General features: G+C 37.3%; 1 protein-coding gene across 5 annotated transcripts in view; it reads right to left on the bottom strand.

Moving 5' to 3' along the window:
• Positions 1–362: 362 nt before the first annotated feature.
• LOC115232268 (thioredoxin domain-containing protein 3 homolog) overlaps positions 363–23,708 on the bottom strand; it is a 60,206-nt gene continuing 36,860 nt past the window's right edge. For 4 of the 5 annotated variants that reach the window (XM_036500471.1, XM_036500470.1, XM_029802102.2 and 1 more), the window contains 7 exons: positions 22,080–22,224; positions 20,480–20,587; positions 17,168–17,316; positions 13,614–13,752; positions 9,530–9,637; positions 6,026–6,132; positions 363–1,678 (listed from right to left, as the gene is read on the bottom strand). In XM_036500471.1, coding sequence (XP_036356364.1) covers positions 495–1,678; positions 6,026–6,132; positions 9,530–9,637; positions 13,614–13,752; positions 17,168–17,316; positions 20,480–20,587; positions 22,080–22,224 — 1,940 coding nt within the window. In that variant the 3' untranslated portion in view covers positions 363–494. The remainder of the gene's footprint in view (positions 1,679–6,025; positions 6,133–9,529; positions 9,638–13,613; positions 13,753–17,167; positions 17,317–20,479; positions 20,588–22,079; positions 22,225–23,708) is intronic. The other variant, XM_036500473.1, reaches the window with a different exon arrangement.

The raw sequence follows: 23,708 nt of genomic DNA, 5'->3' as shown, positions 1-23,708 counted from the left end.
CCTATGGAGCAGCTTACAGAGTTGAAGTCTCCGTCATATATTCTTTCCCCCTTTTTAGACAAGGTTTTAGACTATTACTAACCACTTACTGCACACATTTTATTGGGCCACCACTACTTCATGGCTTTACAGTTCCTATTAATATCAATTAAAACATTTCTTTCATGGCTGAGTTGATCAGAACATAGTTAAAGAAACTTTTTCCAAGGTGACTAAACTGTTGTGAGACTCAGAGTATCTAGCACCTGTCTAAGTCACTTAGGTTATAAAAAAATATAAAAGAGTTCAGAAAGTGAAAAGATAATACCTAGAGCTGTCTGTTGTCTTGAATATAAGACATTGAACAGGGCAAAATCAAGAAATCTGGTTATTAAGAAAATGGTAGAATTTATTCATTCTGCAACAAAACATGGAACTTTCAAAGATAGACATTAATTATTTATCAATTTTTATTTTGTAGGAGCTGAATTTTCAACTTCAGGTCATTTACTGTCTTATTCAACTGTTGCAGGTGACTCAGCAGCTTCAGGTGGTTTCACAGTTTCTTCTGCAGCTTCAGGTGGTTTCACAGCTTCTGCAGCTTCAGGTGGTTTCACAGCTTCTGCAGCTTCAGGTGGTTTCCCAGTTTCTTCTGCAGCTTCAGGTGGTTTTTCAGTTTCTTCTGCAGCTTCAGGTGGTTTCCCAGTTTCTTCTGCAGCTTCAGGTGGTTTCACAGCTTCTTCTGCAGCTTCAGGTGGTTTCTCGGCTTCTGCAGCTTCAGGTGGTTTCACAGCTTCTGCAGCTTCAGGTGGTTTCCCAGTTTCTTCTGCAGCTTCAGGTGGTTTCTCAGCTTCTGCAGCTTCAGGTGGTTTCTCGGCTTCTGCAGCTTCAGGTGGTTTCACAGCTTCTGCAGCTTCAGGTGGTTTTTCAGTTTCTTCTGCAGCTTCAGGTGGTTTCACAGTTTCTTCTGCAGCTTCAGGTGGTTTCTCAGCTTCTGCAGCTTCAGGTGGTTTCTCAGCTTCTTCTGCAGCTTCAGGTGGTTTCTCAGCTTCTTCTGCAGCTTCAGGTGGTTTCTCAGCTTCTTCTGCAGCTTCAGGTGGTTTCTCGGCTTCTGCAGCTTCAGGTGGTTTCCCAGTTTCTTCTGCAGCTTCAGGTGGTTTCTCGGCTTCTGCAGCTTCAGGTGGTTTCTCAGCTTCTTCTGCAGCTTCAGGTGGTTTCTCAGCTTCTTCTGCAGCTTCAGGTGGTTTCTCGGCTTCTGCAGCTTCAGGTGGTTTCTCAGTTTCTTCTGCAGCTTCAGGTGGTTTCTCAGTTTCTTCTGCAGCTTCAGGTGGTTTCTCAGTTTCTTCTGCAGCTTCAGGTGGTTTACTTACCTCATCTTGAGCTTCTTGAGTTATTTCCTCTGCTGTGACATCTTTTTCTTCTATACCTTCACTTTGAAGTCTTTCTTGAGGTGGTGTACTTATGGCATGTTGCTCTTTTACAGAAGATGATTTTGCTCCAACAATTTCAACTGAGCTTTCTACCTCCAGAACATCTTCTATTGAACTCTCTGATATAATGTTAACAACAGACTGTAGAGGTTTTGTGTCGTCTTCAGCAGCTTCCCTAGCCATGATATATTCGATAGACAAAGGAGACTCTGAGGATGTTAATATATTAGGTGACATTTCACGACTTGCATCAAGACTCTGATCCCGTGCTACAACACAATAGAAATAATTATGTGAATACAAGTCTTAAAGGAAAAAAATGACTACACACACACACACACACACATATATATATATAGAGAGACAGAGAGAGTACAAAATTGCATTGAATGACACAATATAATAGGTATATATAAGTGCACTACTTTTTAATCCCTTATTTCCTCTAACAAATATGCAATTATATTTATTTGAATTATAAATTCCATGCTCTATAGTGATACCACATGTTTTGCCTATTCATTCATTCTTTCTAATATATAGTGTCATCCTATAAATAATGCGGTTTTCTTAACTTCTTTTATTTTTCATAATGAAGATAAAATTCTTTTTTAATCTAAAATATACTCTCTTTCATTTTCTTCTATCTATCTGGTAGATTTGCAAGTCCTGTCTTCCAAAATTCACTTCTCCGTGAGAAAAAATTCTCCTCCAGTACTGTTCTGACCTCGTCTACAGAATTTGTATTTTTTCTGTCCAAATGATTTTAAAGACTGCAGAATAAATGATAATCAGATGGGACAATGTTCAGTGAATATGGAGGGTGGGGCATCATTTCCCATCCAAACTGCTCCAGCCTTTGAAATGTCATCCTCCCTGTGTGTGGTCGAGCATTACCCTGAATAAAAAACACCTTTCATCTTGAAACCAAAGATGGTCATTTTTCTTCTCGCACTGACTTAAGCCACCCAAACTGCTTGCATTGGATCTCCTTTGTTATCATTTGGTTTGGGTTTAAAAGTTTGAAGTGGAATAAGCCTTTCATATCCCACCAAACATATAGGAACAACTTAGGTAGGTGAAGACCTTCTATAGCCTGGGGTGTCAGTGTTTCTCCTTTCACTAACCATTGTCTTCAGAGCTTGACATTTTTATAGAGAACCTATTTCTCATCACCAGTCACTATTCAGTCCAAAAAAGGTTCATTTTTGAGACATGACAGCAAAGAAAAGCACACATTCACTTTCTGTGCATGATTAGACACAGAAACTTTGTGAGGAACCCATTGACGCAATTTGCTGACTTTTCCAATGGCACACAGGTGTCAATGAATGGCTGAATGACCAAATCCAAGCTTCTCTGCTAGTTCCTCAACAGTTACAATGGGATTTTGTTCTACCAAGGTTTGCAGGACATCCTAGTCGAACTCTATAGATCTTCCAGGACGAGGCTGATCTTCTAGGCTGTAGTTTCTGGCACAGAATTTCTGGAACCACCATGGACGCTGGTTTACATTTATTGTCTGATCTCCATATACTGCATTAATATTCCTCACACTTTCCATTGTGTTGTTGCCCTTATTGAACTCATAAAGTAAAATATGCTGAATATGCTCCTTTGTCACTTCCATTATAGCTTTCAAAAAATAACTGTTGAAATCGAACTGCACTCTTCAAAACTTGCACTAAGAATAAGGACAAGGTAAATTACTACCTCTTTTCATAGCATGTTCAGGAAAGCAGTTTATCACATCCCCCTCCCTCTTTTAGTTCATGCAATTGTCAAAACCGCATTACTTATGGGATTACCCAAGATAAATATGTGCTGGTGTGTTGGGGAACGGTGTGTGTATATATATATCATCATTGTTTAAAGTCCATCTTCCATGTTCTGCACCATGAGGACCAAAGACTTGAGGTATTTCGTGTTGCAAGACAGTATGTGAGAGAGAATCGTGATGTCGTAGGACAGAAATGTGTCCACATGGATGATGGTTCACATGCATTAAGCTAGGCTGCAAAGAGAGAGGTTTGGAGATGCCATTATGAAAGGTTGCTCAATAAAGAAAATGAATGGGAGAAAGAGAGTGACCAGCTATCCGAATTGACAGTACCTTGGTAGATAAAGCAATTAAGGGTATGAAGTCAGGGAAAGCCCCCGGCCCATCAGGAATCACCTCAGAGGTGTCAGCTGTAGCTTAGCCACCATATAGCGGCTATAGCCTGTTCACCCGTATAGTTAACCAGGTGATACATGAAGGAGTCATACCCAATGACTGGTGTAGCAGCACCATAGTCAACTGCTTCAAAGGTAAAGGTGATGCTTTAGATACAAATACGTACAGAGGTATCAAGTTGTTGGATCAGCTAATGAAAGTCACGGAGAAGGTCATAGCCCAACTAATTAGGGAGAGAGTCAGTCTAGATGAGATGCAGTTTGGGTCCGTGCCAGGGAAAAGCACCACTGATGCTGTATTTCTGGTAAGACAGCTGCAAGAGAAATACCTAGCCAAAGACAAACCTCTGTACCTGGCTTTCGTTGATATGGAGAAAGCCTTTGACAGGGTCCTCCGATCCCTTATCTGGTGGTCAATGAGGAAACTAGGGATAGATGAATGGTTAGTGAGAGCTGTGCAAGCCATGTACAGGGATGCTGTCAGTAAGAGTTGGCAATGAGTACATTGAAGAATTCCGAGTAGGGGTAGGGTTCCACCAAGGATCAGTACTCAGCCCCCTCTTATTCATCATAGTCCTCCAAGCAATAATAGAGGAATTCAAGACAGGATGCCCTTGGGAACTCCTCTATGCTGATGATCTTGCTCTAATTACTGAGACACTATCAAAACTAGAGGAAAAGTTTCAGGTGTGGAAGCAAGGATTAGAATCAAAGGGCTTTAAAGTCAACCTAGCTAAAACCAAAGTCTTAATAAGTAGGAAGGCAGACAAACTACATATCTCTTCAGGTAGATGGGCCTGCTTGATCTGTAAAAAAGGTGTAGGTAGAAACTCTATAAGATGCACCAAGTGTAAGCTATGGACACATAAGAGGTGCAGCAATATCAAAGGGAGGCTAACTGGGATATTACTTTCCATATGTGGCAGATGCTCAGGTGCTATAAACACTGAAAATGTGCAGAGAACAACTTCCACCACATTCCAGGGAGATAAACTAAAAGTAGTTGATAGATTCCGTTACCTAGGTGACCAAGTCAGTAGCGGAGGAGGGTGCACTGAAAGTGTAGCTGCTAGAATAATAATAGCCTGGGCAAAGTTCAGAGAGCTCTTACCTCTGCTGGTGACAAAGGGCCTCTTCCTCAGAGTAAAAGGTAGACTGTATGACACATGTGTATGAACAGCCATGCTACATGGCAGTGAAACATGGGCCATGACTACTGAGGACATGAGTAAGCTCGCAAGGAATGAAGCCAGTATGCTCTGATGGATGTGTAATGTCAATGTGCATACTTGACAGAGTGTAAGTACCTTGAGAGAAAAGTTGGACCTAAAAAGCATCAGATGTGGTGTGTAAGAGAGATAACTGCGCTGGTATGGCCATGTGGCGAGAATGGATATGGATAGCTATGTGAAAAAGTGCCACACCCTAGCGGTTGAGGGAACCTGAGGAAAAGGTAAACCCAGGAATACCTGGGATGAGGTGGTGAAGCATGACCTTCGAACATTAGGCCTCACCGAGGCAATGACTAGTGACCGGGACCTTTGGAAATATGCTGTGCTTGAGAAGATGCAGCAAGCCAAATGAGACCTTAACCTTGTGGCCTATGCCAGGGGTGTAAACAGCCCACTTATGTGTACCTTTCTTTCTTTGGACTCTAAACTCTACTTGCGAAGACCTGTTGAGGCAAGTGAAATCAAAATCGAAATCAAATTCGATGACTGACATCCATGCTAGTGCAGCACTAAGAGCACCATACGAGCATGATTGTTACCAGCATAAAAATCAGCATTCGAGTGTGATCGTTACCAGCATCACCTTACTGACACTTGTGCCGGTGGCACATGGAAAAAACATTCGAGCAAGGTCGTTGCCAGTGCTGCTGGACTGGCTCCTGTGCAGGTGGCACCTAAAAAACACCATTTCAGCGTGGCCGTTGCCAGTACCACCTGACTGGTCCTCATGCCGGGGGCACATAAAAGCACCCACTACTCTCTTGGAGTGGTTGGCATTAGGAAGGGCCTCCAGATGTAGAAACTCTGCCAGATCAGATTGGAGCCTGGTATAGCCACCTGGTTTGCCAGTCCTCAGTCAAATCATCGAACCCATGCTAGCATGGAAAGCGGACGTTAAATGACAACGACGACGGCAGCGGCGACGATGATGTGAAATGAACTGAAATACAGTTCATGATAAAAAGAAGTGTAGTATTATGAAGGTATGATGTGGCAAGTGATGCGGTATATGTGAAAAAATAGTATGTTGTAATGTAGTGGCATTCAGCATTTTTTTTTGGTGTTGGTGCATGTACTGTTGTGATTATTCAAGACATGATGTATAATGTAATATAAGATAGAATAAAATTTATCCAACTGAAATGCAATTTGATGGAAAGTACAGTAACAAATGTTCTGTGCTATTTGTAATAATAAAGATTGACTTACATGTGTCAGTTCCAAATACCATGTTTTTTAATTGTTGTGCTTTCATAAGACTGGAAGTTCCATGCAGTGCATTTTGCATTATGTCTGTCCCAAATTGTGCTCGCAATCTATGAAATAGATTCACTTCATTAGTTGGATTATCAGAGCCTTTCCATAAACATGTACATTTAATGATTCCTAAACATAATTTTACGCACACACATATGACAGGTTCTTAAAGTCTCAATCCACCAGCTTACTCATGGTTACAAAATTATATATGTAGCACTATGCACATATATATACATATTTGTGTGTGTGTGCAAGGCTTTGTGGTTAAGATGTTTACTTCCTAACCATGTACTCTTGGATTCAGTCCACTACACTGCACCTTGGGCAAGTGCCTTCTTCTATATCCCTGAGCCAAGATGTCACTTGTGCTATTACTCTGAGTTTCCACATGTGAACACTTCCTCAGACAACAAAATTCAACATTGTAGAAAATCAACAAGCTGTAGACAATTAAAAGTGGTGAAAAAATATAAAAGCCCATTGGTTGAAGCAAGGCACTTGATTAACATATAGATTAAATCCTCTACATGGTCACTCAACCTGCCAGAAATAGTAGCTAAATATCCCTCAAATTAACACCCAACCATCTTCAAATAAAGGTCAAGTTGGATATTATATTATTGATTTCCTTGCCTACACTGCATTTCATATTAATGACGTGACATTTTTTTATTCTATTTAAAAACTATTTGTTGGAATTTAACAAAATTTTTACAGAATGATGGTGGCATATGTGTGGCATGTAAAAAATGTGAGGTTCAGTAAAACATCACGTAAACTACAGCCATTTCGCAAATCTATGTAAACATTCACTGTTTCAAATTATTAGTAAGGTGTAATTAAAACTCATGTAAACAAGAAAGTACTAATTTAATTGTTTGATGTACATACCAAAATGAATACATAGTCATAAATATGGAAGAAATAGAAGTAAAAAAATAAACAGGATTCAAAAATGATAGCTGAGCTGGTTAGTAAGTGATATATGAGCCTTTGTTTGAAATAAGTTGGAAAAGGCACAGGTCCATGGAACATGCTAGTTTTTGGATCTCCTCTGATGTTATATCATGAGATACATCTACTATCACCTGCCACAGTTCATTCCTGCTCCTAAACTGGCATCCATTCTGGTAAATTTATCGCCTTAGAATATTCCACAAGTTTTTCTATTGAGTTCAAGTTGGGAGAACAGGCAGGCCACGTCATCTTCCAAGATCCACAGAAGCCTAATTGTTGAAGATACTCTGTCGTTTCCTTTGCAGAATGCAAGGGCACATTATCTTGCATGAATATTATGGTTGTCTTGAAGGTGGCCCTTTGCTTTTTTTAACCAAGGTTCAAGGTGCTCCCTCAGAAAGGCTATGTAAGCATCCATGGTCGTTTTAACACCATCAGGCTCTTTCCAAGGACCAACCATAATACCTCCAATAATACCTGCTCAAATCATGATACTTCTTCCCCACTTGTTGGCATCTCAAGAGTTAATGACAATCTCATCCATTTACAACCCATCCCTTGTCCCAACCATCAAGAGCAGCACAAGTTTTATCCATAAACAAAACTTTTGCAAAGTGGACCTTCATATTATCTTCTGCCCATTTTAGGTGATTTTGTATGTATATTTGGTTTGAAAGTGGCCTTTCAACTGATATCACTAGTTTACTGACTTTTTCCAGAAGATGACATCAGGTAGCTCAGGACACAACTGTTTCACCAATGCACTTGAAAAGTTCTCCAATTGTAAGACCTGGGTTCTTTAGAGCTTCATGCTTAATTCATGACAGAGAACATTGAGAAATAACTCTCAACTGACCCTTGTTGGCTCTCATACATCTCTTTGTAAGAGCTGTAACAAATTTTTTCCCAAATTGATGATATCTTCCAATTATTTTAAATATTTCTAATGTTGATTTACCTTTTGCAAGTTCAGAAGTAATAACAGATTTCCCTGAAGCAGTTAAGTCACATTTACAACCCATAATTATACGATTGTCAGACCACTCATTAATAATTTAGAACACTGAAAGTTCATGGAAATCATGCAAATAGCCACAGTTTGTTTACACTTGTGCAAAACCTCGTGTTTTTTACACACCACACACATATAACTGTTGCCATCATTCTGTGGAAATTTGGTTGAATTTCAACAAGTAGTTTTTAAATAAAATAAGAAAATTTGAAACACAGTCTATATGGAAAAGAGAGTATGATTACAGCTTTGATCATAGACCAGTTTTATCAAACTGGCCTGGAGCTACATGACAACAACGAAAAGAACATCATCATCATCATCATCATTTAAACATTCATTTTTTAAATGCCTGCATGGGTCAAATGGAATTTTCTATTGTCAGATACACTTCCTGTTAACCCTCATCTGATTCTGAGCAAGGTAATTTTTCTTCTTGACCCACTCTGTTTTCATGGAAGACCAGAAATGAATGGCACTGCTTGTATGATAGTGATGCTGCTTACAACTATCACACACTATCAAGACAAGGAGACAGAATCACACACAAACATACATACACACACACACACACACACACACACACACAGCAGGATTCTTTCTATCTATCAAAGTCACTCACAAGGCTGTAATAAAAAACACTCGCCCATAGTGCCATGCAATGGAACAGAACCCAAAATCATATGGTTGGCAATTGAACCTCTCAACCATATGGCCATGTCTGTACCTAACAATAAATAATAAATGGTGCAAAGGAGATAATTTATGAATAATTTTCAAATAATCTAGTAATTTAAAATAAAGTAAAAAAAAAAGGTACAATAATCCCTTGACTATCATGGTTGTTACATTCCAAACCGCTCCCTGTGATAGGTGAAAATCCACTGTAGAAACAGTACTGTACTGTATTTTTTTTATTATTATAAATGCAAAACAACACCGCTTAAATAATAAACCATAACAGGTGAACCGTGATAAGTGAACCCCCATATAGCGAGGAATTACTGTAATAAAAATAGATGGTAACTGCTTGACAATTGAAGGGAATTAATCATATACATTTTTACAACTATGTACAATGCATCGCAGAGCCTGCAAATTATTCAGTATGTTTGATTAGGGGAAGTGCAACCAAAGAGCTAAATTATGTTGATCATAGAGTAATTGTATGGAAGATGAAGAGACAAATCAAGAATCAAGGTCAGAGTATATGAATGGGTGTGTCTAGGGGAGAAAGGGAACTCTCCAGTAGATCCTGTAGATTTTTATCCTTTTTGAAGGATCACAGAAAGGTCTCATACAAATTGATCTGTCTAATATGTATCAGGAGAGAAGTGCTAAAGCTATGGGCACTACTCGTTTTTTTTTTTTCAACTTGATGATGATGAACACCATACATTCTAATGGAGCTTGCACTAATAAATATTTAAAATACAATTTTGTTAATACAATCAACTATAAACACAGTATTGTTTTATACTTACAAATATGGATCTATCTTTTTGGCTTCTATTGGATCAACAGGTCCCAATAACTGTCTAAATCCAAAGACAGCATCTTCCCGAGTCAGAACCATAAACATTGAAGGACCACTGAAGATAGAGTAAGTGGCAAACTATGATTTACAAACCAATTGCATTCTTCCCATTCGTAGTTCTATGGCTGAAGTTTAACAGTTAAGACAACCATAGGATAGCACTATCTGAGAACTATCCAAGTTGGGTTACAAATTAGACATTACTAGTGACCTTACTGCAAGACTGGCTTACCAACAAAACAAAGTTAGATAGACAGAGAGATTTGCTACATTACAGTATTTCCATAACATTTTGATAATATGACTAACAAAACTTCTTTACTTTAGGTATATATAAACAAAATTAGTATTGCCAAAGTAAGGACTTCAGAGCAAAGCTTGTGGTAAACACTTTGCAGTTCTTCAGTTTAAATCATGTGAGATTCCTTCCAGTGCATCTGCAGCTGAAGTCTAATAGTATTACATAGCATGAGGTAAAATAATTTGCTTTTGTAAAATTTGATGAGTCTCTTGCCCAAGGAAGAATTGATAGCTTCATGTTCTGCATCCTACTGCTTGTAACCTATAAGTTCAGGTTTCTTCTCTCATCCTAACCAATCAAACTCAGAGGATATGCCAAAAATTATTGGAGCACTGCCTTGTAATATTTATTCCAGCTCTTCGTTCTGATCACAAATACCAATAAAATAAAATACCAGCCAAGCATTGATGTTGAATTATTTGACTAATCCTTCTTACTCATTTCAGTGGTCTAATACTCATCTTATAAATTATCATTCAACTATTACTATACCACTATACTATATTGTACTATATTTTACTCATCAGATTTTCTATGCAGCAAATATAAAAGAACAGAAGAAAACTTCAATTAGGACAAATATAAATTGTTTTTAGTGGTAAATCTAAGTTTCATTGATGTGACAGTTTTATACAGCATAACTATTGTTTGTTGATATATTTGTATGAGCATCTTTCTTATTTTCAGATTTATTGGAACTGTTAGATGCCCTTCTGACATCTATCTATCCTATAAAGAAAGAAGAACATGGATTATTGTTTTTAAGTGTCTCACTTCACAACTTATGTCTGAGGCTGAAAATATATGTTTGGAGCTGAAAATGTGAACCAACAAACTGTAAGGCTGAGTAAAAAGTAAGCAACCTTTTGAAACAGGAAATTCATCACAATATATTTCAACAATGCGAAAGTTTTATTAAACAAACTAAGTACCATTGCAATCAACACATTTTCGCCAATGTGTTACAAGTTTGTTAATTCCAGTAACATAAAAATCTGGAGTTCTGGAGCTGATGAACTCTTTGAATGCATTTTCAGCATCAGTTTTATTTTTGAACTCCTTCTCTCGCAGGAAACCAGCAAGGTGCTTGAAAAAGTGGTAGTCAGTAGGAGAAAGGTCTGGGGAATAAGCTGGGTGGGGAAGAACTTAGTAACCAAGTTCCCTCAACTTCTGGTGCATCATTAGTGAAGCATGTGTTCCAGCATTGTCATGAAGAATGAATGGCCCTCTTTTGTTGACCAATTGGGATGGAGGAGTAACAGTTTTACTTTCATTTTGGCAATTTCATGGCAATATGTTTCTGCAGTAATGGTTTTTTCCAGGTTTTAAGAAGTTACAGTGGATGAGTCCAACAGTACACTACCAGTCACCATAACCTTCTTTCTGAAGAGCTTGGGTTTAGGGAAGGTTTTCAGTGCTTCATTTTGGTCCAAACACTGTGAAGAACATTTTTTATTATTGTACAGAATCCACTTTTCACTGTAAATTACAATACGGTCAAGAAATGGATTGGTCTGGTTACGGAGAAGAAGTGACAAGCAAATTTCATATCTGCACATTTTCTGATTTTCATTCAAATCGTGTGCTTTTTTGATTTTCAGATCACATGCAGATGGCTTCTGGCAGTTTTCTGGCTAACTTGAAGTTCTTTTCCCAGTTCTCAAGTGGCTTTACATGGGTCTTTCTCAATGACGGTCTGTATTTGATGGTCATCGATGGCAGATGGGTGTTCACCACGCTCACAATCTTCAAGGCTCAGGTCTTCATTGCAAAATCATTAAAACCATTTTCAAGCTGACCACTCACTAGTCATTTCCTCACCAAACCAGCTGCTTTACGTCCTTTTTTGAAGTTGAATAGCAAAATTGCTTGAATATTGCACTTTAACAGTTTCATTTCAGATGATTGTAACAACAGTGAAAAAAATATCAACATTAATTTATTGATGTATTTGGACAATTCTATGTCTGTATTATCAGACAATTGCAAAAATTGTTTTAAAAAATTCAAAACTGTGCAAAAATCTGGTATAAATTCCTCATGGTTCAAAACGTTGCTTACTTTTTACTCAACCTGATATTACATCAACCATTCATTCAGTTTGACATTCAGTATCATCATCCTTCAGCATCTGTTTTCCATGCTGGAATGGGTTGAATGAATTGGCTAGCTGGAGAGCTGCACAAAGTTCTAGTTTGATTTAGATTGGTTTCTATGGCTGAATGCCCTTCCTAACACCAGCCACTTTACAGAGTGTGCTGGGTGCTTTTCACATGGCATCAGCATGAGTGCCTTTTGCATGGCAACAGCAGAGGATTCATGCAGGCTAATTCTCTTCACCAGGGGGAGTGGCCTAATCACTTCTACTGTGGTGGTCTTCTGTTTTTATTCATTCTCTTAATAGATTTTTTATGACCAAACAATTGCATATGATGGGCTATGTTTTTTTTCTAAGGTTTTTTTTTAAACAGTGCTGTGGCATGTTATCACAGCAGCTGCATAGTTGTTGGTCACTGATCAAGCTGTTGAGTAACTTCAATCTAATGGATTACAAATAACATATTTTTGTCAATTACATATTTCTTGACAAAATGTATATCTATGTTAACTGACATTTCCATGTCACCTGTTACAGTTTTGGTACATCTAGCTAGTAATAAATCACAGAATTATAGAACCAGAGACACTAAGAAATGCTACTGTAATGCAACATATTGGTTTCAAATTTTGACACAAGGCCAGAAAGTTTGAGGGAGGGGTAAGTCAATTACATTGATCCCAATACTCAACTGGTACTTATTTTATCAACCCCAAAAGGATGAAAGGCAAAGTCAGCCTTGGTGAAATTTGAACTCTGAATGTAAAAGCAGACAAAATGCCACTATGCATTTTGCCTGCTGTGCTAACAACTCTGCCAGTTCACTACGTCAGGGTAGTGCTGTATATATCACAAAGTGCTACAGTCGACAGAGTGAGTAACAAGGTTAGTTTGTGTATTTTTATAGGTAGTTGACTCAGTCACTAGATAAGGATATAACAGGTATATTGTTGTCTGGGAATATAGTCCAAAAAAAGGTGTCAATGAATTGGTCAGCTGAATACAACAACAACAAAAAAAGAATGATATAATATTTTAAGACCTTTAAGCAATGCAGATGAGAAGTTGGGTAAAATATGTAAGGCAATGCCAATAAATAAAAACAAAGAGAAGTTATAGTATTACTATAGATAGGTTGTTTAATCCTACTATTAAATTTTGGGAAAGAGTTCTCTTATCAAATGTATGAAAGAAAATAATCTTAGAGTCTGTAGAAAAAGCATTATTGTCAGCAGGTCATTTAAGTGTTCAAAACATTGTTTTTATTCAATTACCTAATTACCTAAAGATTTGAACTATCAAGTTAATATTTTAAAACTGTGTCAATTCACAACAATATATCTTGTTGAAATGTTCTGATCATATTTATCTTGTCGAAACATTTTGTGTCAGTCTACACGACAGTTACAATCTATATATCTCTAAAAAATATTAATGAGCTCTGTTTAATAAAAAAAACATTTTCCAGTTAATTAATAAATATGTTCATATGATAAAATCTATTTTAGTTTCTTTTGAAAGCAGAAAAGATGTTTGATTATTTATTAATTTTCAGAGAGAGACAAGTACCAATTCCAGAAGAAAAATAAACTCTACAAGGTATTCATAATTTATAGAAGACAGGATACATACGTCATTAAATATCTTTTTAGATCTTCATAATAAGATTGGTCTTTCTTGTACATTTTATTTATAATATCTTCAGTTAAAACCATTTCTTTCCTGGCTGAGATCTTGAATCCTGCTTCTTCTATTTTAGCCATAATATCCTCTGAATAAGAGTAAATCAATCATTAAAACAACAATGAAATTAATGTTTTAAAGAAGACATTTATTTATTAAACCTTGACATTTTCAGTAAACTGTTAAAATTCTGTCAGCTTTGATCAAACACTATTTCAGACGCCATATATCTTATTTCTTAAACATATCTTTAGCAGGAATGATTTAGCAATTATTCTAACACCATATATGGTTTTAATAAAGAATTTCTTTGACAAGGCATGAAAACAGTTTTTGTTAGTTGTGAATTGGTTGATAGAATCAGTTTAAATATCTTACTTTAATTATGTTGTTGAAGACTAAATCATTGGGTTTACTTTGCTAATCACATCCTTCCCTACAAACTGGATGACTTTTTATTCAACACGACATTCTTGCAAGTCCATCATCTAAACTGTGAAGGATAACTCCATGTTTTGCAACCATCAAATTCTCTTTCTTCTCAAATTGTATCTAGTCTTTTGCATCCTTTTTCAAAAGGGGATCTCCACCAACTTTGAGGAATTCCCCTTTTCTCCACTTCTCAACCAGAATAAGTCTGTAAGCAGTACTCCTATAATGATTCTGTGAAAATATCTCTACATATCTCTGCCTCCAACTCCACATTCTTCTCACTAGGTAAGTCCGCTCCAAAGTTAACCCTTCCCAGTTTACCAGTTTCATTACCATGCACACAAATACCAAATGTGAAAGTACTCTCAATTACTTTAAATTACCAATCCTGACACTATCCATTGCATTGCCCTGAAAAAATATAGCCCAGATACTCATCAAATTCTCCAGTTTCTCTCTCTCTCTTTCTCTCTCTCTCTCTCTCTCTCTCTCTATATATATATATATATATATATATATATATATATTATATATATATATATATAACTGAGAATGTGTGTCCCTTTCCAAAGAAGAGCAGCCTTTGTAACCCTGTCAACTCCTGGCCTATAACACTCACTTCCAATGTCTCAAGAGTGATGGAGGCCATCATTAACCATTTCAATCTTCTCCGGCTCCTTCTGTCTGTCTCTCTTCTAAATAACTGCCTGCACAACTTCTGTGAACCTATATCTACTGGAGACCTACTCTTCTATATCACTCACTGGTTAAGCTTTCACTCCTGAGAAATTTGCTGAATGCAGTGTTACCCTCAGCATCAGCAAAGCTTTTGACTGTATCTGAGATGCGTAACTCTCCTATCAAAACTGGGTTCTCGAATTTATGACACCTTGTCAGAACAACTACTTTGACATGTGCTAATGGTGCTGCATCTGACACATCATTTTAATTTCGATGTGTCCCAGGGTTTGGTTTTGTTCCCCATAGTCTTACTCATATCCATTATGTTATAAGAGATAACTGTAATATGTGAATCAAAGTATGGTTCACTTAATCCTCAGTGTCAACTGTTAGCAGGGTTAACTCTGAGATATGCCCTAACTATCTGACCTACTACTAGAACCTACTGCTAATTGTCTTTCTAGCTCGCATATTTACACGCATCTACCCACAGCCACTGCCCGAGGCCAAAATGGTCCATGTTGCTCCTACTCCCACTTTTTCAATCCCTCTTCCTCTTCTGGCAAGGCCTCTCAGCCATTGACATCACTGCCCTTTCTTTCCAGTTCACCTCATTCCCACACATTACAGCCCTGCTTGTTGCCTCTTACAACAATGCCCACTCCTACATAGATGACACCACCCTTTATCTTTATAATTTTCTATACCCAAACATCAAGCATCCACATGCAGTTCAGACACCTCAAACACCCTCCAGGGGAGTTGTGCCAACATTGTTTCCTTCAATAGCAACAAAACACAATCACTGAACATATTAAGAAAATATCACACTACACTCTCGGAATGGTTGGTGTTAGGAAGGGCATCCAGCTGTAGAAACTCTGCCAAATCAAGATTGGAGCCTGGTGCAACCATCTGGTTCGCCAGCCCTCAGTCAAAATCGTCCAACCCATGCTAGCATGGAAAGCGGACATTAAACGATGATGATGATCATCATCATCACACTTCACCTCACTAAACATGAACAACACACACCCAGAACTCACAAGGACACAACAAATTTTTGAACCTTTCCTCCTCAGTATAGCAAAGACTGTATCTTAAAGAGTGACCTTTCTTTTCAGAACCAGAAAATACTTAATCCTTTATCAGCCACTAAACCTCTACAAAGCTTATGTGAGATCTACAACATTTAACTACACTGATATCTGCCTCACAAACAGCCATCCTTGACCACATATAAAGAAAAAAAACCATTCAAATGGTAGACATGAAATCATTCACAAACACACTCCGACCTCTAGTTCACAGGTATAAAATTTCATTTCTCTACCTTTTTTTCCACTATAACAGTGACTTCTGCTCCTGAGAGCATGCTGGTCTTGTATTACTTATATTCAAGCACTTTCAGTTCACTCATTTCTCCTTCAGTTGTCACCTATATGGTATCCAATCCACCAGCTCCAATACAATATCCCCATTCCTACATTCTTAGAATGATTGTGGCCTGGAATCTCCTCTCTGCACATATTTTTCTTGCACCCATCAACTTATAATATTTTATGTAGAACATTAATGGCTTCAATCTAGCCTGTTTGTTGTCAGTCACTAAACAACCCTTTATAGCATCACTTGATTTGCTAGAAATAGCTTCAAATCATACCCTACCATCTCAAAAAAAAAACCCAAAAAAACAATGGGAGGACATAATGTGTCTGAAAAAAATGTTATAGTTTTGACTAGAATACATTTGATCATTAGTCTGCTAAAACAGCCAATTTGGGGCTAAGCAATAACTACATATTCAGTTGCACGGTCCATCCTCTTATGGTCAGTCTCTTCACCATCATCATTATCATTTAATGTCTGCTTTCCAGGCTGGCATGAGTTGGATGGTTTAACAGGATCCAATGCGCCAGAGGACTGTGATGAGCTCCAGTGTCAGTTTTGACATGGTTTCCACGGTTGGATGCTCTTCCTAACCCCAACCACTTTACAGAGTATGCTGGATGCATTCTCATAACACCAGCACGAGTAAGGTCACCAAGTAACTTGCAAACACACACACACACACACACACAAAAGATCTATGACTGAGTGGGATATTGTAGTAAAGAGGGAAGTGGCATTATGCCAGATTTTGGGGGTCTAAATTATGACAGAGGGGCAGGTACAAGTGTTTTGCTATAGAAGAGATACATGTTTCCTCTGTGTTATCTAAAGGTGAGTGGGATTAACTCAGATTGAAACTTATAAAAGGTAATTAATTGAACTTTAAAGTTGTGAGCAGAGTTAAAAGCAATAATAGAAACAATATAGTTGCAATAGAATTCTTGCCCCTACTTTACAGAAGATACAGTGATAGTTCCCGGAGAGTATTAATGATATACCTTTAGTGTCAAATGCTTCAGGTTTAATAACTGCAACAGTCTCTTCATGTGGAAAGAAGAAGCTGAGCTCTTTCTCAGCCTCTGCTACTGAGTCGGATCCATGGAGCAAATTCACATCAGTTTCTGGGACCATAAACTGAGCTCTCAGACTGAATTTGAAGTAGATAAGTAAACAAAGTAAACATTTAGTAACAAAGCAAACATTTCCTTAAAAGGTTTCTCAGCTACTGCTTACAAAAGAACCATAGACATTTGATATCTATTTCAGTAACATACAACTAGGTTTTTTTTCTTGAGCCCTAGAACTCATAAGGCTGGTTACTCAATTTCCATGACATACATGAGTGACTCAGATCACAACATTCCCATCAATGGGATACCAGTCTGTTGCGGAGCTGATGACCAGCAATTTTGAGTGGAGGGGGACAAGTCAATTGCATTGACCCCAGTATTTGACTGGTACTTTATTCTATTGGTCCCAAAGGGATGAAAGGCAAAGTTGACCTTGAGGGAATTTGGACTCAAAATGTAAAGTGCCAAAAGCAATACTACTGAGCATTTTGTCTGATGTACTAATGATTCTGCCATTTTGTCATCTTATGCTTTTTATTAGACATCAGAAAATAGATTTCCTAAGTATTTTTTACAATTTTTGTAGAGAATTTTTAAACAGATACAAAAACTGATGAGACAACTGGTGGTTACAATATTCTTATATCTTTACGTTTTAATTGACTCTACATTGAAGATTATTAGGATTACAAGAAACATGTATTAAATCAAGGAGAAATTTAAATGATTCATTCTAGTTCTATTTAAGCCTAATTACCAAAAACATCTCTATTCTCATTGTATTGATAATGATGTCATTGACTAAAGTTCCATAGATTCACTGCGATAGATTTAATGTTTGGAATTACAGAATCACTTATGTATACTAAATGAGGGCTAATCTTAGCTTGATAATATTTTCATGAATAAAACGATTAAAATAATATTAGACAAGTGAGAACTCAATACAAAGTTGCAGGATCTAATAGCTTTGTTCAAAACCTAAATTAACTTTCCATCATATTACAAATATCAGTTTTACTGTTCATAATTATTTCAACATTCATAGCATTAAAGTAGTATGACCTGATGGATGGTGGAACTGAAGCTGGAATGTGATTGGTGATTAACCCAGCTTTTGAATAAATCTATTCTCACCAATGTGATAATTATGAGACTTGCTTTCTTTCTTTCTTTTTTTTTTTTGTTTTGTTTTCTTTTAATGTTTAATCAAGGTAGCACTTTCACAGTTTCTCCAAGACAATGTAATTGAGGGTCATCTTCAACAACTGAAAACATGTAACTTCAGGGAAAACATGAGAAGGAATAGAATTCCAGTCGGTTGATGCTTAGTAAAAAAGGGACTGAGAGAAATTAGTATAGGGCCAAGGGAGGGAACACAGTATAAAAGATTGGAGGAGAAAGGCAAGTGTATCAAGGGAGCTTGAGTGAAGGTGGAATGCAACTAAATTAGAGGAGCAGAGGTGATTGTAGTGGTTGTGAAAAGACTGTGATGCGATGAGGAGACAGCTCTTCTGCAGACTAGAGGTTGGGTGATTTAAAGATAGGAGAGGGAGAATATCGTCTATGATATTAATATATCAAGATGCAACAGCATTGTCCTAAATATAGAAACAATATTCCATGAATGAAAGGTAGCAAGGGAGAGATGGCAAGATGGCAGAATTGTTAGAACATCAGACAAAATACTCAGTGCTACTTTTCTTTTATGTTGAATTCAAACTCTGATGAGGTCAACTTAGCCTTCCACCCTTTCAAGGTCAATAAAATAAAGTACCAGTCAAGTTGATGTAATCTACTCACTCCATTCCCTCAAAATTGCCAGTCTTGAGCCAAATTAAGAAACAAAACAAAATAAAATATTAGGAAAATGCAATGTTCACAAAAATGATCTCTTTACATATCAATTTCTAATCTGTTTTGTCATGACAGGAAGAAACCTGAAGGGGTCATCCTTTGCCTTTGGGCTAGAGGAAGAAGCTTCACATGGGATACCACTAATAGTGATTCATTTGCTCTGCAATAATGATCTTAACAGGAGCATGGTGGGAGTTACAACATCCACAACTGAATAGAATAAGACACTGTAATTCCATAATCTGTCCACATTTTTCAGCCTATGAGTATTGAGACATCAGAGTGGTGCTACACTGCTGCAAAGAAGGTTTTGATTTTGTTAGTCACCTACCTCACTGAAATATCAAGCTGTTCCATTGCCTCAGCTTCATAATCACCCATGAAATGCCATGAGTATTAGAGGTGAGCACCAATTTCCCTTAGGGCAATGTATTATCAAGAGAGTGAGCATGCTTCTATTTTGATTATTATTTTTTTTCTTACTGATTTCTATTTTTGCTTTCCTTATTGTTAAATTCCTTACTATAATTTGTTCTAACTGAGCATCCACATTTAAGTGGGCATAAATATTATGTCACTCTATTAATACTGCCTCTGTTGTTAATATATATATTTTTAACAAGCTCACTGGCTAAAAGTGACACCGGTGCCTGTTCTGGCACTGTTTTTCTATATATTTCTGGCAGGGAGATGAGCCGTTGCCATCTCTTAGCAGTCAAGCATCCATCATTGATGAGATCAAAGAAGGTTGAAATCACATGATCTGGTGGTCTTGGCACTGGAAGTGGCAGGTGTTTATCTCCCTGCTAGCAATATAAACAAGAGTGCATTTTGCATCAAAAGCAAACATGAGAGTTTCTCTCATGGTAACTACCACAGTATAGTTTGTTCTAACAGAACACCCATGTTTCAGTGGGCATAAATATTCTTCACTTTTGTCACTAGGTTCTTTCATACTGAATTATTGCAAATAAAATGTAATTTTATCTGCTAAAAATGTTAGATATTTCATTTGTATATTTGAAGGTTAAGGTCTTACTAAAATAGAATTTATAAAGTCGTCCTTCAACATTTACAATTTTCACTGACTTTAATACTAATAAACAACCCGATACTAATAAACTGGGTATGAGACATCTTGACACAGTCATTTTGGCTGTGCTTATTTGGAGTTGCTGATTTGATGCTGACTTATTTCATATCACGCAGTTTAATCTCTCTCTCTCTCTTTCTCTCTCTCTCTCTGTGCATTTGCCTCCGGCACCCAAAATACACTTGCCAAAACAGACCAAATGTTCAGTCAACTATGTCAAATTGTCTACATCCGAGCAGCTGCATCAAATCATCTCATTCCACAATAAACCACCAGATATCTGAACTTACCAATGAGGAGCTGTTTCAAAAGCATCACTTTTATCTGGAGGGCCAAGAATCTCTTTCCATTTTACAACTGCATTTTCTCTGGCTAGTCCAAGGGCTAAAAGTGGGCCACTGAAATGTAAATAGACAGAAAATCAATTTCAAAACAAATAATATTTACTAGTTAGTTACTATGTCAAAGAGTTAACAGCCTCAACCTAAGTCACAAATGGTATTGTTTGTTAGAATATAACCATATACTAAGATGCTATACAAGTAATGTTGTCTGTAGTAATTTTCTGCATTCCAAGACCATCAGTATACATGTCTAGATAACAAACTGATCATATGTTCATATGAGAAAACAATAGAACACTGCATGGTCACTTGATGTGCAAGAAAGAGCAGCCAAATATTCCCTCAACACCCTACAATCTTAAAAGGGACAGGACACATTGCATAACATGATCCTTGATTCATTATGTCTATGAATAAAGTTAGAACACCTCTGGTCACAGATGTTTTAAAATGGACTAACCTGGAGCTAAACAACAAAGTGAATTTGTCCATAACAATATACTTATGCCAAATTCCTTTACTTTGCTTAACTTATTATTTTTTTTTCTTTCAAGTTGGGACCTGACTGATAATTGCACTCCAGGCCCTAGACCAATGTACCAGCTCAACTCCTCTCTTACAGGTCCTACTCACAGCTAGGAGAACCAAAAAAATATAGAACAAAGAATATTAGCCAGACTCAATGAAAAACCTTCAGATTTAAAAGTAATATTTATCTGGTTGGTGCATGGCTCAGTGGTTAAAGCATCGGGCTCACAATCATAAGGTAGTGAGTTCAATTCCCGGACTGGGCTGTGTGTTGTATTCTTGAGTAAGACACTTTATTTCACGTTGCTCCAGTAGAAATGAGTTGTGACATCACTGGTGTCAAGCCATATCAGCCTTTGTCTTTCCCTTGGATAACATCAGGGGCATGGATTGGGGAGGCTGGTATGCATGGGTGACTCAGAGGGGAACTATCTAGGTACAATTTTATGGTCATTCATGACTGAAGGGAGTCTTTTACCCTTTACTTCTTACTAGATGCCACTCCTACTTTATAGTTTATACATTCATTATAGACAATTACTTGAAGGCACATGGCTCAGTGGTTAGAGAGTCAAGCTTACAATCGTGAGGTTGTGAGTTCGAAACCCAGACTGAGCTGCATGTTGTGTTCTTGAGCAAGACACTTTATTTCACGTTGCTCCAGTTCACTCAGCTATAGAAATGAGTTGTGACATCACAGGTGCCAAGCTGTATCTGCTGTTGCCTTTCCCTTGGATAACACTGGTGGCATGGAGAGGGAAGGCTGGTATGCATGGGCAACTGCTGGTCTTCCATAAGCAACCTTGCCTAGACTTGTGCCTGGTGGGGTAAATTTCTAGGTGCAATCCCATGGTCAGTCATGAGCAAAGGGTGTCTCAACTTTAAGACAATTACTTATTCTGCTTCAAATTTATATGCTCCAGAAATTCTTATACAAACATAGCACATTTTCAGAACCATGAGTGAACAAAGCTGATGCATAGGAAATAAACTGATAAAATATTTGAGGTTGTTTTACCTTGTCATTTCTTCAACCAAGTCTTCAAAATAGTCTTCCTCCACAACATGGCTGTAGAATTCTTCGATGTCACTTCTGCACAGTGTAAATTCTTTTTGTAAAGCAATATTAAAGCCAGCTTCATGGATTTTTGCAATGATCTCATCTTAATAAGACAAAGTAATGAGACAGAATACATTGAAAAAAACAGTGAGATATTTGTCCCCGAATATTATTTCAACAACTGACAAACCTAGTTGAATTAGGTAGGTGACATTTTCATAGAAAATGCCTCTAACAAACAATGAGAGATATGAAGCTAGACAATTAGGGAAGTTAACACAGATGGTTGAATTAGTCATAGTGTAGATACCATCATCACTGTTGTCTTCTTTCTATGTTGCCTTTGGAAGGGATATAGTCAGTCAAGCTAATCAAAAAGCTTCTACATGGCCACTCAATTTGCTAGAAATAGCAACTCAATTTCCTTCAAATCAAACTCTTTAATGTCTTAAAAAACAGGAATAATACACTAGAGAAATTCATCCAACATATACTACATCTAATTAAAAAACAGAGCAGATCTGGATTTAAACAAGTCACATGATCATTCTAACACACTCATCATCACTGTTGATACCCAGATACTTACAAAATGAAGTTCTTTTTAAGCAGACTGCTTTCTGCAGCCTGGAATTTCAGGTGGCCCTGACTTAAAAGACTTCTCATCAAAAGTATTTTATCCATGACCATTCCATCATTTTAAGAGTATCAAATATTATATTCCACCATGAGGAGGTCCAGGCCTTGTTGCTATGTGACGGCTTGTGTGAATCATCAACTCTGAGAGTTATGCCAGTGGCTCCTAGTAGGACCTATCGTATTGGACAGGTCAAAGGATGGAGGCCAGACTAATCAGACTTATGTGGACCACCTCTCCACAGAGGTAAAAATAGGGGTAGAATTCTGGTTTAAGTACCCCATATAACCTTTCATGACATTTTTATTTTTTTAACTTCTCAGAAAAGTTTTGCAAATTTGTATTCTACACATGGGAATTCATATGATTATACAAAAAATATTTATTTTTTTATTTTTCAAATTTTTTTTCAAAATCAGTATTGATAATACAGACATTCCAAATTTTTTGCTTAAATCCCAGCAAGGACCATTAAATGTGTTTATGGAGAGAAAAATAATGAAAAACATCAATATTTCAGGATGACAAAGAAACGAGGAGGTATTTTTGATGGCTGTGAGATGTGCTAAAAATAACAACTAAATGGCCCTTAGGTTACACACAAAAAAATTTTTTCCTCTTGATTTTTGCATAGTTATATGAATTCCTGTGTGTAGAACATAAATTCATAAAAGTTTTCTGGAGATTCTAAAAAGTAGAAAAAAGTTATAAGGGGTTATATGGGATTCAAAAACCAGAATTTTGCCAAAATAGGCTTGTTTAGAGCCAACGTAAAGGCAAAGGTACAGAAACATTGATGACAGTTCAAAACCAACAAGACCCAAGAAAGAAAGGCCCTCCTTTAGGGAAACATACGACACAGTGCAGCAATATTTAATACTAAAACAAAACTAAAAAAAATCAGGGATCCAACTGAAGAGAAACAGAAAAGACAGACTAGAGTGGGGAGG

Source organism: Octopus sinensis, linkage group LG2, assembly GCF_006345805.1.
Source record: "Octopus sinensis linkage group LG2, ASM634580v1, whole genome shotgun sequence".
In the NCBI taxonomy this organism is placed as follows: domain Eukaryota; kingdom Metazoa; phylum Mollusca; class Cephalopoda; order Octopoda; family Octopodidae; genus Octopus; species Octopus sinensis.
This window is presented reverse-complemented; position numbering and strand designations above follow the sequence as displayed.